Source organism: Aaosphaeria arxii, assembly GCF_010015735.1.
Source record: "Aaosphaeria arxii CBS 175.79 unplaced genomic scaffold BU24scaffold_4, whole genome shotgun sequence".
NCBI classification, from domain to species: Eukaryota; Fungi; Ascomycota; class Dothideomycetes; order Pleosporales; genus Aaosphaeria; species Aaosphaeria arxii.
The window spans coordinates 431,229-445,955 of NW_022983477.1; the positions used below are offsets into that span (position 1 = coordinate 431,229).

The 14,727-nt window shown below is 48.4% G+C and overlaps 6 protein-coding genes across 6 annotated transcripts; 4 read left to right on the forward strand and 2 right to left on the reverse strand.

Moving 5' to 3' along the window:
• Window positions 1-81: 81 nt before the first annotated feature.
• On the forward strand, window positions 82-2,033 carry BU24DRAFT_369280 (beta-lactamase/transpeptidase-like protein). The gene is made up of 3 exons (XM_033524396.1): window positions 82-626; window positions 689-826; window positions 879-2,033. Exons 1-3 carry the CDS (start codon window positions 137-139, stop codon window positions 1,973-1,975), a joined length of 1,725 nt encoding a protein of 574 aa, XP_033383692.1. The 5' UTR covers window positions 82-136; the 3' UTR covers window positions 1,976-2,033.
• A 253-nt stretch (window positions 2,034-2,286) lies between these two features.
• Window positions 2,287-4,858, forward strand: BU24DRAFT_441130 (glycoside hydrolase family 3 protein; the record flags this gene model as incomplete). The annotated part of the gene is made up of 3 exons (XM_033530417.1): window positions 2,287-2,332; window positions 2,530-2,650; window positions 2,701-4,858. The coding sequence occupies 3 exons, from the start codon at window positions 2,287-2,289 to the stop codon at window positions 4,847-4,849; spliced, it is 2,316 nt and encodes a 771-aa protein (XP_033383693.1). The 3' UTR covers window positions 4,850-4,858.
• Window positions 4,859-5,147: 289 nt separating this feature from the next.
• On the forward strand, window positions 5,148-6,640 carry BU24DRAFT_461608 (uncharacterized protein; the record flags this gene model as incomplete). Its single annotated transcript, XM_033531903.1, has 2 exons — window positions 5,148-6,197; window positions 6,248-6,640. 2 exons carry the CDS (start codon window positions 5,148-5,150, stop codon window positions 6,638-6,640), a joined length of 1,443 nt encoding a protein of 480 aa, XP_033383694.1.
• A 1,845-nt stretch (window positions 6,641-8,485) lies between these two features.
• Window positions 8,486-9,579, forward strand: BU24DRAFT_461609 (uncharacterized protein; the record flags this gene model as incomplete). The annotated part of the gene is made up of 5 exons (XM_033531904.1): window positions 8,486-8,606; window positions 8,658-8,731; window positions 8,792-8,978; window positions 9,033-9,145; window positions 9,202-9,579. 5 exons carry the CDS (start codon window positions 8,486-8,488, stop codon window positions 9,577-9,579), a joined length of 873 nt encoding a protein of 290 aa, XP_033383695.1.
• A 56-nt stretch (window positions 9,580-9,635) lies between these two features.
• Window positions 9,636-11,801, reverse strand: BU24DRAFT_421650 (uncharacterized protein). Its single transcript, XM_033527778.1, has one exon. It carries the CDS (start codon window positions 11,673-11,675, stop codon window positions 9,702-9,704), a length of 1,974 nt encoding a protein of 657 aa, XP_033383696.1. The 5' UTR covers window positions 11,676-11,801; the 3' UTR covers window positions 9,636-9,701.
• A 694-nt stretch (window positions 11,802-12,495) lies between these two features.
• Window positions 12,496-14,259, reverse strand: BU24DRAFT_390690 (MFS general substrate transporter; the record flags this gene model as incomplete). The annotated part of the gene is made up of 3 exons (XM_033525079.1): window positions 12,496-13,639; window positions 13,689-14,082; window positions 14,133-14,259. The coding sequence occupies 3 exons, from the start codon at window positions 14,257-14,259 to the stop codon at window positions 12,550-12,552; spliced, it is 1,611 nt and encodes a 536-aa protein (XP_033383697.1). The 3' UTR covers window positions 12,496-12,549.
• Window positions 14,260-14,727: the final 468 nt, after the last annotated feature.

The window sequence follows — 14,727 nt, forward strand, 5'->3', positions numbered from 1 at the left end:
TCGATAAAAGGGGGTTCCGTCCGTGTTTAGCGCCGATCTACGCGTCCATGCATTGGAGCTGTCAGCTTACCACTGAGGGGATACGACTCAAATAAACACCGCTCTTTCATGATGCTTTTCTCTTCTTACACGAACAATGTTGTTCACGATCCTTCCCCTCTTCGGGGCGGCTTTGGTCAAAGCCAGCTGTCCAGGCCCAAGTGAGGTCCATCCGTTACCAGATTACGATCCGAAAGACCCCATCCTCCAGGAAGCATTCAAAACAATACATACAACCTTGAACACAATCATTGCTGACCCTCAATACGACCCTCTCTCATTCTCTGTGGAGATAACTTCCTCCAAGGAAACACTCTGGTCTCAGCATCATACCGCGCGGGAAAGAAATTCGTCCCGTCCCGACATACCAGAAGTCAATGGTGACGCTTTGTATCGTATTGCAAGTATCACCAAGTCTTTCACCGTTCTGGGTTTGCTATACCAGCATGCTGCAGGAAATCTGAGCCTGGACGACGCCATTACGAAATACATTCCTGAATTGAAGGGAAAGCAGGAGGGTACAATACCATGGGACGATATCACATTGCGGAGTCTGGCCAGCCAGCTGAGTGGACTTCCACGAGATTGTTCGCACCCCGATATGACACATTGTTATACCCCTGAAGGTAAAGTAACTGATTTCTTTCAGTCGCGCAGACCGACTACATAAACGATTGGTGGGGATCCGATGACCCTACTAAATTGGGCTTCCCACCGTTGTCGCGTGAAGGCTTGTTGGAATGCGACGAGTTTGGTGACAATTATGAACCAAGCTGCAAAAGAGCGGGTAGGCGCTTGAATCGGGTTCAAAAATTGCGAAGCTAACGTATGTCACACAGATCTTTTGAAAGCTGTAAAGGCCAAAGACCCCGTATTCGCCCCGAACCAGAAGTCGTCCTATTCAAACCTCGCTTTCGAAATTGTCGGCCTCGCAGTTGCCAATGTTACAAACCAAACATATGAATCTTATATCAAGGATGCCATTTTTGATCCTCTCGAAATGACTAAAAGCACGTTGTCACTACCACCAGACAGTGCTGGTGTCATACCTGTGGGATCTCATTACTGGGACGTGGATGCTGGTGTCCAGAACCCAACTGGCGGAATATACAGTTCAAGCAAAGACTTGTCCAAGTATCTCCGATACATTCTGACGAAATACAACGGCATCACTCATGCCTTGAACTGGGCCCATCCCGTTTCCCCCGGCGATGGTCTACAGACCTTCTACGGAACTCCTTGGGAGATTTTCCGCACGGATGAAATCCTACTTGGCTCCAAACGCTCCGTGCGATTCATCACGAAATCCGGAGGCCTCCCTGGGTATCAGTCAATTATCATGACCGTGCCCGAATATGATCTTGGCATCACAATTCTCGTGGCGGGCACAGGCAGAATATTTACGGAACTTCTCGAAGCAGTCACCGTTGAGGCTGTTCGTGCTGCAGAGGAGGTTGCCATACGCCAACTCCATGAACGCTACGCTGGGGAATATGCCGCTGAACAGGCTGGTCTGAACACGTCAATGATCCTTGTAGCCGATGAACGCGGCCTTGTACTCGAGCGATTCATATCAAATGGAACAGATGTTCTTGAATCACAATTGAAACAGCTCCTTGGTCCCCATGGAGGAGATATACCGTGGTATGCAATTTTGGCACCCACACTCCTGTACAGCAATGAGAAGAAGGAAGAGGGCGAAAAGTGGCGCATACTTGGGGTTCAGTATCCAAACCCACAAGGTCACAAGATCTGGGACAACTTCTGCCCGACTGATTATGACAGAGCATCGTACGCTGGCAAGCCGTTCAATGAAGTAATATTTTGGGGAGGGGAAGGTAATACTGTTGAGACTATCGAAGCAACTGGATTTAGGGCCAAGTTAGTCCGCGAAAATAAAGAAAAGGGGTTCTTGGAGGAGAACATGGAACTATAGGTGCAAAAATTAATGAAGACCTTGCAAGATCGTCTTTGCGACATCTGCAACCACCGCTTTTATTTCTTCACCATTCCCATTGCAAAGGCACATTTGAAAATGGTGACGTACGATAACTTATTGAAAAGAGGGGTATGCAATGCCATGCTGATTGAATTCCCAGTTCAACGGATGGCGAGCGGAGCCAACCTCTACATGGTCATATAGCGCGTTGATGGATTGCCCGACCTGGCGATGGACATCGACAATTCTTGCATGGAGCGATACCAGGCGAATTTAACCGCGTCTTTAGCATCACTGGTTCACCCAACATGAGGGGGACCATCCCGTACAGCTATGCTGATCTGCGCTGGTGCCGTAAATTGTTCCCGAGAGTACCTGCATGCATATAGCGATATTGAAGCGTAGCTCATGGGAAGTTAAATCTCCATGCTATCTCCACCAAACCAACTCATTCCATGAGTATCTCGACACAATCATGAATTTACTCAAGCTCATTGAAGTCATTATAGTTTCTGCTCTCTTTCATAGCGCAAATGGCGATCGATATCCAGATTGCGTTTCTGGGCCATTGGCGAAGAACGATGTGTGCGATATGGGACTTGATCCTGCACGACGAGCAGCAGCTCTGGTGGAGGCGATGACCATCCAAGAAAAACTCGTCAATTTGGTCGAGTGAGTCGATCTTACAGTAAACGCACAGAATGGCTACTAAATTCTCAAAGTCATAGTCAAGGTGCACAAAGACTTGGTCTACCTAAATACGACTGGTGGAGTGAGGCTTTACATGGCGTAGCTTTCTCACCTGGTGTCAATTTCTCCAATGCTGGAGAATTTTCATCTGCGACTTCGTTCGCAAATCCCATCACCATCTCCGCAGCTTTCGACGATGACTTGGTTGAAAAGATAGGGCTCGTGATAGGCGCCGAAGCCCGCGCCTTTGGTAATGCAGGACGTGCTGGCATCGACTTCTGGACTCCGAACATCAATCCATTCAAGGATCCTCGCTGGGGACGAGGCCTAGAGACTCCCGGCGAGGACCCACTCCGAATCGCGAAGTACGTTAAACACCTCCTGAAAGGCATGGAATGGGCCAGCCAGGACCCAGATATCGTCGGCAAACGGCAGATAATCGCAACATGCAAGCACTTTGCCGCCTACGATCTCGAGAGATGGAAAGGCGTGGTTCGATATGCGTTCAATGCTATCGTATCTTTGCAGGATCTTGTCGAGTATTATCTTCCACCATTCCGGCAGTGCGCTCGGGACTCGAACGTCGGATCGATCATGTGTTCGTACAATCGAGTCAATGGTACTCCAGCTTGTGCGAATGAATATCTGATGCAGACTGTACTGCGAGAACATTGGAATTGGACGAAACATAATAACTACGTCGTCAGTGATTGCAACGCTGTCCACAACATCTACGCGGACCACAAGTGGGTCAAAACAGCTGCTCAAGCTGCTGGTGCTGCGTTCAATGCAGGGACAGACAATGTATGTGAAGCGGGCGGTTGGTCGACTGATGTTATTGGTGCCTACAACCAGTCATTGCTCAGCGAAAAGGTCATTGACAATGCCCTGCGGCGTCAATACGAGGGACTCATTCGCTCCGACTATTTCGCCAGGTTCAGGGACGATGTTGTTGGGTTTCGTGCGTATGGTTGGGAGACTGTCAATACAGAGACTGCACGAAACCTTGCTCTTAGCTCTGCAACAGATGGTGCTGTTCTTCTCAAAGACAATGGCCTACTTCCATACAGATTCAAGCCCAATCAGACAATTGCTGTCATTGGCATGTGGGCAAACGATACTAGGACGAGGATGCTGGGAAACTACAATGGAAGACCTCCTTTCTATCGCACACCACTTGAGGCTGCGCAAAGGCGAGGTTTCAATGTCAAATTCGCAGACGGGCCAGTCGCCAGCGGTGGCTCCTATTCTCCCATGCTCGATGCTGCCAAGGCTGCCGATATCGTGTTGTACTTCGGCGGAATCGATGTCTCGATCGAGTCTGAGGATCTAGATCGTACAAGTATTACTTGGCCAGCAGCGCAGCTCGCGTTTCTCAATGACGTCGCTAAGGTTGGGAAGCCAATCGTTGTTGTGCAGTTAGGCACTTCGGTCGACAATACACCACTGCTAGAGAATAAGGCCATCAATTCCGTTCTTTGGATGGGATACCCGGGAATGTATGGAGGAGACGCAGCGTTCGACATTATATCTGGCCTAAAGGCACCAGCAGGCCGTCTTCCAGTTACTCAGTATCCTGGTGCTTATGCTGACCAGGTGCCCATGACGGACATGTCTCTTCGGCCCAGTGCCATCAACCCAGGCAGGACATACAAATGGTATGACGGCGCTGTCCAGGAGTTCGGCTTCGGTCTTCATTATACCAAGTTCTCCGTGGGATTTGGTAATACAAGCGGCGGCCAAAGTTCAAGTTCACAAGATGTGCAGGTCTTCCAAGTGTCCCAGCTTGCTGAGTGTACGCTTCCACACAAGGACCTTTGCAAATTCCCTTCAATTCCCATCTCCGTGACCAACAATGGAAATATTACTTCGGACTTTGTCGCCCTTGCATTTGTTTCTTCGGAAGCTGGCCCCTCTCCACATCCAATCAAGGAGCTTGTTGGCTACGAGCGACTGCGCGGCGTGAAACCGAATGAGCGGAGGAATACAGAGCTGGATTTCACTTGGGGTGACTTTGCTAGAGTCGATGGTTCTGGCAACACTATCATCTATGCTGGTGTCTATTGCTTGGCTTTGGATGTACCTGAGCAGAGTCGACTATGTTTCGAGATTCAAGGAGAAGATGTGGTGTTAGATGAGTGGCCTCAGCCAAGAGCCGTCAACACAACCATAGTGCGGTAGAGACAATGCACTCGGCATCGTAACACCCAAATAAATAAGCATTCTCATCCTCGCACGACCTATATTACTTCTCTGAATGGACCATTATTTAGATCTTTCGATTGTTCTCATGTACAAGCCGATTTGCGGAAGGTAGAGCGGCGCTGACTGATCTACAACTAGGCTCAAAATGAGACAGCGCTAAAATCCTTCCAGGAGGCAATATTGCATCCGACAGCTTTAACCTCTGACCACAACGTCATTTTCGTATCTGTCTTTACCGCATTGTTCCAAATCGTTTTCATCTCGTCGACTAATGATGAATACCTTGCCATTGCCGACGGAATTGATCATTATTATCGCGGAGTATCTCGAGCCCACGTTCTGTCTCAACTTTGCCCTGGCAAGCAGCGAGTCATGGAGAGTTTGCAAATACCTTTTACAAAATCATACATTAAGGTTCAAAAAGTGCGGAGACCTGGATATAACGACTGTCAGCTTGCGGCAAAAATTGAGGGAGTTGATCTCCGACCCGCGCAAAGGGTGGTATTACCAGCGATTAGTGATACCCAAATTATCGACATTTTGGGACGAACCACACGATGAGGATTGCAGCCTGTTCCATGCCGAATTCGACAGGATCGAAATTATGTATTCCAGAGTGAGAGCTCAAAGAACGTGGTTAAAGCTCCAGAATGAGGGCATACGGGCCCACCCGGAAGATCGTTCGGATCAGAACCCATTTGTGGACCCCATGATCACCGTACTGGTCCACTACTTGCCTTATCTGAAAGTGCTTACTTCTCCCGACTTCAGTACAGAGGGGGCATTATGGGCAATAATGCAATCTGCAGTTTTGGCATATTCTCAAGCAAACCTTTCACTTGCAGTTCAGCTTCCATTTCAACATCTCACTACCGTAGTCATGACTCATGAACAACACGACCAAAACGTTGGCATTGACCCGGGGTGGGTCTTGTTATTGAACCGGATCCCATCAGTTCGTCAGATTGCGGCTGAGAAAATGCAATGGAACTTCCCTCTACGAAATCCTGGGGAAGACTCATCCAGTATACGGCTTCCGGAATCGAACGTGGAGGAATACTTCTTTGTCCAATCTTATCTTGACCCACCCACTGTGCAAACGATCCTAGCGTCACCGAAATCAATCAAACGATTTACTTTCGAATGTAACACCCTGTCGCTTCACCTAATATCAATATGGAGAGAAACCATAGAAATATTGCGGGAGCGTACTGGCCAGACATTGGAGCACCTGGTTCTAGAAGTTCCAACCTTATCTGCTGCGGGTAGTGAACGGCTTGCTGAGACTTGGATTAAATCATACACGAGTGTAAACCGGAAACGGGTAAGTAGATTGAATCATGTTGACAACAAAACCATTAACGCATCTCGAAGGGCACTGCCTCAAAGAGTTCAGAATTTTGCACAGTGTCGTTCCGCGACTTTCGCGTTCTCAAGACATTGAGAACCGTTTGGAGTATTCTGTGGACTGATCTCCTGGAATCGTCGACTCTCGCCTCCCAGCTACCGGACTCGCTGGAAGTTCTGGATCTTGAAGTGCACTTCTTCAATGAGCACGAATGGAAACGGCTGGTCATTGAACTTGATGGCTTGTTTCATGTTCTCCCGAAGCTTCAAAGCATCTATGCAGAAGATCCCAGATACGGTCATCAGTATTGCAAGTGCAGGACGAATGAATTGGCAGAAAAGCCATATACAAGGATTCCTGGATCAAATGAAAACCCTTTGATGAGGCTATTGAGAGATTCAGAGGTTGAGGCAGGCTGAGGATGCGACCATCACCTCAATAATGTCATTTTGCCATGCCAACCCGGCATTTTCGTGATGCAAGCCACTCAAGAGCGTAATGAGTATCAAAGATAGACATACCACTAATGTCTGGCTGGAGGAACCAAAACTTCTGGCCCCGGCCACTGGGCGATCCCCATGATTCGGTCTTGAATTCGCCGAGCGGGGAAAGCATCGGCATTCACGGGTTGGGTTCATCAGCATTGCGCTATTCCGTCACTGGATTGATGACGAATGGCAATATAATGAAAGAATCAGCAAATTCGAACACAACGAACTTGTAGCTTGCTCCTATAGAAATATGGAGTTGAACTTTTCAGAACAGATGCCGGAATTCAAGGCAACGTATTGCGATTGCTACGATATTGGGGATTGCCTAAGATTAGGGCATTCTTACTTCATTTACGAACCACAATAAGAAGGAACGGGCGGATGAACCCAATTGAAGGAAGTCTTCACATCGGGCGAGACACAGAACCTGGGACATCCATTGTCATTTTGTCACGATCTTTTCAGCGAATCAGCCAATCAAACATGTGTTAGACTGAGTTGGTCACTCTCACGCGCTTGTTCTATTTTGAAACGAGATGAATCGCAGCAGAAACATGGTTTCGATTCTTGGTTGCCACGCACGACGCATGTATCTAGTGGGAAGCGCAACCCATTTGCTTCGAATGGATCGATTCGGCCACTGCAGTCCACTGACGATGCGAATGGCGGGCTTGCTACTATTTTGTCATCATCACAATTCTGGCCCATTCAGACACTGCCTTCATGTACCATACTTTTACAGCTTATGATACGAATAGACTACGTCAGTCGTGGAAACGTATGAAACCCTACTTTGGGGTTCCGGCAATGTACCGCGGTTCTGTTCATTGGAAACCGGTACCAAGAAGACATCCATTGCCTCGGCTTGGAATCGGATGTTTGTTTTGGTTGTCATTGATAGTCGCACCAATCTCATTCGGCGAGGAGTTGCAATTCTCTTGGTCATTGGGATTTTGCTCCCCGGCTTTTGACAAGATAATGAAGGGTGGCCTATGTTCGTCCATCTCTTGCGCTGTCTTCAGCGCTATGTTTATTCTTGTGACCAATCATTTGTGCTCCGAAACAATGGACATAGCTACTGGATATCTTCTGTTGCTGTCTCATAAGCGTGGTTTTACTAGAGGACTGTTCACATTGTATAGCGATCCAAGTTTCACCCCGCACCAGCACACTCAAGAAGTTTACATCGATAAAAAGGAATATCTCACGACATGGAGGTGCATGGACGAATCGCAATCAAGACTGCAGAGCAGATACAATTATATGAAGCGCCCAGGATCTACATACAGCCTTATGTCTCAACAGTGATCCGCGGCTGTCACTGGTCCCCCTGTCGCAACTCTCTGTTTCATCAGCCCTAAGCGCTAGCGAAAGGATGCTATTAGTAGCACGATCCATCCTCCCGCGTACCAGATCCACGACACCAGGCCAATAGACATCAATAAATGATGGATGCATAATTGCCTATAGTCCTATCGGAAATTTTCCAGGTGCAATAGGCGCGCCTAGAGAATAGCTGCGGCCGCTAGTGATCCAGGATTTGGAAGCGATGTTGCGACCATGGGACTGTGCTCGGATTTGGTCTCGCCGGTTTCAGTTGAGATTTCGTACATTATGCTGCGTGTTTCCAGCGTCTAGCTTGATTTTGACGATCCTGCAAATCTTTTCGTCATAATTCAGCTCCTTCCTTCGGCAATCTGGCTGGTCTAGGTCAATCTACCATACGAATTTCTAATATCTACCTCATTTGACGAAATTTAGTTGATCATCGGAATGGCGGACATTGAGATGGGCGCGATGGGCGCCCAGAAGAAAAAGAAAGACAGCAGTCCGGAGAATACAGAATACAGGCCAGTGAATTGGAAAAGAGTGTTCTTCGCACCAAAATACATACGTCAGTTTTTCGATGGCTGCGATTCGACTCCATAAACTGACTCTGCTATAGCATGGCATCTTTTGTTCGTTGGCATCGGAGTTGCGACAGTAATGTTGACGATACATCATGACGAAGTGGTCGAGGTGGGTTTCCACAAATGGCTTCAGATGCTATGCACGTCACTGACTTAAAGCGTACTGTAGTATCTTCGACCGTTTTCCGAGAAGGTTCGCGACCTACCCGCCGGCTGGCTTATTCCTATCGCCATTTTGGTGATCTTGTCTTTCCCACCACTCTTTGGACACGAGGTCATTGCATTGCTGTGTGGTGTAGTGTATGGACTCTGGATCGGTTTCGCGATAGTGGCGGCTGGGACGTTTATCGGCGAAAGTGGGTTACCAGCTCGCAGTGTTAAACATCACATGGGCGCTGACAATGGCATAGTCGCGACATGGTTCGCCTTCAAACACGCCCTCAGAAGACGAGCCCAGAAACTCGAACGAACAAACCTCAACTATGGTGCGCTGGCGCGCCTGACAAGGGATGGTGGCTTCTGGGTAAACATCCCATTCTCTGAGGTGTTTGCAGTCAGTCATTGCTAACATTTATCTAGATTGTTCTCCTCATTCGCTTCTCGGCCATTCCTTCGCATTTCAGCACCGCTGTGTTCTCGACTTGCGACGTCAAATTCTGGCATTTCGTTGTCTCGACCTTTCTCTCACTGCCTAAGCAGATCTTTCTCGTCTACCTGGGTGTTCTTCTGGTCCAAGATAAGAAGGATTCTTTGACGCAAACGATCATGTTTGTCAGTGCGTTCATAATCACAATCGTAATGGCAGGGTGGATCTGGTTCAAGATGAAGGGAATCAAGAAAGTGTTGCTAGACGAACAGGCACAGAGGAATGCACAATTGCAGACTAAAGGCGGAGAGAAAGAAGCGGACTTTGAGAGACATGATGACACTTGGAGTACTGTTATACTTCGACCTTGAGAAGCATGTAATATATAATAATGACGTAATGTATTTTCACAATGTTGAATTAAATGCTGCGATTTGGATTTCGAGAACCACAAGGCTACAACGATTCGCTATTTACATTCATATGCAGTTATCTACAACTTCTGTCGGGGAGCCGCTTCGTTGCCCAGGAATATCTTCCTATCAAGAACCACATCCTCTTTCCAATTTTGAGAGGATCTGGACTGGCTTGTGGGGTCACGAGATGCTATCCATCGCGAAGCTATGACAGAAGCAACGTCGTCACGATTGATTGTTGCATCGTAGATAAGGACAGCGCCACTGACGATGACTTCGATGTGGTCCAGCAGTTCGCGGCCGCGGTACAGGAGTTCTTCCTTGTCAGCTTTATTGACCAGCGAAATCAAAGACTCTAGCCTCGTCTCGATGACGGCCACTTCATTCTTGAAAGCCCCGCTGCAGCTCTTGATGATATTGCGAACCCATGGAGCGAATACGTTGGCTACAACATCCCCACCTCCGATCCGTTTATCTCCGAGTACACGGACAACATCCTCAGCCATGACCGATACTGTTCCCTCCCAAATGGGATTGACTAGATTGTCACGATACGTTTTTGCGATGTTGAGTACTCCCCCGTCTTCGAGGTTCTCGCAGTATCCGACGCCACCAAGGCATTCCATACACTGTCTTAAACCATGAACAGAGGCAACACTGACTTGGGCCTTTGCAGCTGGAAGCACAAATCGAAGGAGTTCTTGCACGACGACTTTATCCTTAGGGATCAAACCCTCCGCCTTAGTACCACGAACCATTTGATCCCAGTCTTGTTCTAAAGCGCCCTGTAGCGCCACACCAATCCAGGTAAAATGCATTGCAGCGGCGAACTTGACCGTTTCATCGGCCATCCATCGGAGATGTTGTGCGTTATCTTGCAACAGGCCACCGCGGACCTTACGTACTTTACTGTACGCACGACAGATAGCGAGGCCTCGGGCCCAATTGCCTACTGAACCAGCGGCAGTGTATAGGCGAGTGATGTTGAGGATTGCAGATATCTCTTTCACGCCCTTGCCCTCCTCGCCGATCAACCACGCACGAGTACCCTTGAGCTCAAGCTCAGCTGTGGGGAGAGATTTGGTGCCGAGTTTGTTCTTCAGACGCTGAATGCGAATGCCATTGAGCTCCGTGGCGTAAGTGTCTTGCTCAACAGCGTTAATGGATGGAATCGTAACGCCAGTCCTGCGACGCAATGGTGCATAGAAAGCGCTTAGTCCACCCTTGGACGTCCTTGCGAGCATAACAGACATGTCAGAGTCAGTAGCACTGCTAAACCATTTGAATCCATCGATACGCCATGGACCTAGTGGCAGTCCAGCTGCATCTTGGGCTCTGCCATCCTTCTCTTCCTGTGCAAGTTCTTGAGGCGTCAGTCTCCGGGAAACAGTCTCTGTGCCAGATACATCACTGCCTCCGCTGCGCTCAGTCATCCATTGTCCACTCGTCCAAGCTATAGCTGGATCTCGGCTGGTCAATCTGCGGAAGGATTCCTGTACCACATGTTGCCGTCCTGGTTGATCACCATCCTCGTCATTGAGATGACGACTCAACAACACAGCTGCACCATCTGTCATACTCATCGGACATCCAGTCATGGTGGCTGAGTTGATCCATACATGCCCCAAGCCAAATTGGTAGATGCGCCTGTTCCATTGCTGCTGCTCTTTCTCAAACGCGACGGCGATGACACCCTCCTTATACCCAATCTCTTTCAGAGCACTCCATCCACGTGCGGTCCAGAGAGGGTCATTGCGATTTTCCTCGCCGAAGGTGGTCAGCGAGCGGATGGTGGGGTGGTTTGTCTCAGCATCTACGCCGTGAGCGAGGACAGTCGGGTGCAGAGCAACACGTGCGAGATGATGTATGTGATCCTTGACAGCGCCACTGTTTGAAGGAAGATACAAGGCGAGAATTCGAGCGAAGACTTGATCATCCGAAGTCAAGGTAGCATCTTTTGTTTGCGTTGATGTGTACTGTGGAGGAAGTACTGGGAGCGATTGGAAGAAGCCTAGGGTGGAAGAAGATGCCGTAGGTGGTTGTGATGACATGGCTAACCCTTATGATGTAGTTGTCAGCTGGGAATATTTTTGGAATATTTTAAAAGCTGATTCCTTATTCACAGCAACCTTGGTCGAAGAAAGTGTTGTTTGCAGATAAAATGAACTTGATTCATCTTATTAGTATTGCTCCCTCTGGCGTATATGGGATCCTACGTGCCCACCTTACTTAGCTTCCGAGGTCCAACTGGTGTGGTCTCCTTAGTGTCGGCTCAACCCCGCAGTGCATGTGCCTGGCGGTCCAAACAAGGCTGGCTCGGCATCGGATGATCCTCCAAGTTTATCAATCTCATCCAGGCTGTTTGGTTCGTGAGACATGTCATAAAAGTAATCAGAACTATTCTTGTGGCTCACAAATATCTTGGGTGAAGAGTCACACACAATTTTTAACGTCGCCAACTGGTCTTCAGAATGGGTTGAAAGAAGGAGATGGTAGAAACACCGTTATTTTCGTCATTATCATTATAGACACATATCTACTCCATATTGCAGTCACCGGATAAAGATTGTTTATACCTTGCGCTTCCCTAGCACGGATAACCTTTTCATTCTTATGGAACCCGGAAAACGCGCCGAACATGTGAATGCTGCTTCTATATCTTGCCCCGTTGCAAACACCTCGTGAGACGATATTACCGGTTGTGTGTACATCTTCCCCTCTTCTGCTTACATGGGCCGCTCTGTCTACAAGTCATATGTTTAAGCAAAACCTTCTGAAGTAGAAAGGCGGCTACGCTCAGGACTGTGTAGAAGGAATCTCCAATTCACCGAAATAGAAACTGTGATCCTTAACTCCAGGTCGTAAATCAATGTCTTGCCAAACTCATTAAACAATACCCATATGTCGTAATCATCCCCAAATCCTTCAGATCAAATCCTCCATGCGGTGTAAGGTAGAGTTCCTCGTCCAATGGCGGATCTTCTTACCAACTCCAAAGTACAACGGTATCGCAAACAAAGCAGGTCCCACGGTGCAAGCGAAGATAACCATAGCTGGGGTGATCCAGCCGTCCTTGCTAGTATGCGCTAGATCGAAGACCCAATAGCTGTAGCTGAAGGCGATGAAGTTCTTGCACACTGTCGCGACAACCATGATCTCTCCGGAGATCGGCTTGTAACAATCAATGGCGTAGGCAATACAGATAGTTGGGACGGTTGTGACTGAGAGACCGGCGAATCCGTAGCCCCATACGATGATGTGACCCCACGCCCATTGGTACTGATAAGCAATACCGCCGAGGATGAGCGAAAGCATTGTGATGACCATGTAGAACGTCATAGCAGGGAGACGCATCTCGGCCTCTCGGATGCCATTATTTCGACGTGTCGCGCGCGCAGCAACGAAGTCCGAGTATGGTCCGGCGGTAGCAAGGCCAAGAACCGCTCCGACGACGAATGCGAAGTTGGTATAGCCGACCTGTTGGGGATTGAAATTATAAGGTGGTGCAGCAAGAACAACAGATTCGGTAATGTTGAAGAACAGGACTAGATCAGCGGGGCCAGCAAGCATAAGCCCAGCCCAGAAGATGATTGGGTTGAAGAAGACCTTGATGGGAGTCCATGTGTCGCGTACGATGAATGCTTTCCACCGCGAGTCGGCTTTCTGCATTAACTTGAACTGCTCACGGGAAGGTCGGCCTTGTCCGACAGGGGGTGTTGTGATGGAATTGTTCTCTGAATCTGCGACTCGACTTTGGGTCAGTTGCTTCTCAGCCTCGCTGCCATCATTGGGGCTTCCATTCTCGCTTGCCCGAAGAGATGACTCAGAAGCAAGAGCATGCTCTGATGATCTATTTTGACGATGATACTTGGTTTCGGGGAAAGTGAGGGCAATCATGAAAATGGCAAAGGCAGACAATCCTGTTTCAAGCCAAAAGAAGGATTGCCAGCCATGATGGGCGGCAATTGATCCACTCATCACTGGACCAAGGAAGGCACCGAGGAAATATCCAGTACTGTTCCACCTATTAGTAGCTATACCTGAGGAAACTTTCAAGACCTTACAAATACACTCCAGTCCATAATCCACGTTCGTGCAGGAAGAACACATCGGCGATCATCTGTACAGGGATGGACTCGCTCGTGGCACAAACAAGACCGTTGAGTGCGCGAGCTGCAAGGAGACTACGATGAGATGTCGCCAGAGCTTCCCAGATGCAGGTAAGCATGATCAACACAGAGAAGGCCAAGCTCACTGCGCGACGACCGAAGATGTTACTGAGCGGGACAATGAAAAAATTGGCGAAGCCAAGGGTGATAACGGTGATGCCAGTGAGCATCGACAGTTGAGAGTTATTCAAATGGAACTCTTTGCCGAGCAATGGGAACATAGGTGCAATCGACAGTGCACCTGTCACTGAAATCCAAGTAAATAGCCATTGACTGGCCATTACAGTGACTTAATTCTGGATTAGTAAATTGTTAATTGTGGTTTCAACAAGAGCTTACGTTTCCATGTCGTTGACCAATTGAGGGGGTCTTGTGGATCGGAAGATGGATGGGGAATTAATGCCTTCTTCTCCCTGCCATCTTCACCCATACGCTCAGTGCCAGGGATGAGTATTTCAGGTTGCATTTCCGCCATAGTTGGGACAATTTCAGGAATTGGTTGGAGAGGTTTCAAATTGGTGTTGGGCATGGTTACTTGAGAAACAATGGAATTGCGGATTCTTATACCCCAATGCAGATGTGCTCACCAGCTAAACACACAAAGTATGGCTTCTTCCATTGTGCTGGCTACATCCGGTAAATTCGATCATTGGCCCATTGCTTATGCCGTGTTCTGCATAAGTTGACATTGGAGATAGCTATGATCGATGTGCGTAAATAATCGCGATCTACGGATCTTCTTATTCGCTGTAAGAACGTGGTACAACATGCTCATTAGCATGCTGGCACGCCACGACCACGACCATAGCCGATCTTTCGGACAGGAGGTCGGATCCACACAGACTCAACTTTGGTAGAAATGTGTTGTTCAGGAAAGATCATCGATAACACATCCGTTCGGAGTCAGCGCTGCCATCTCAGTATGTGCTACTAA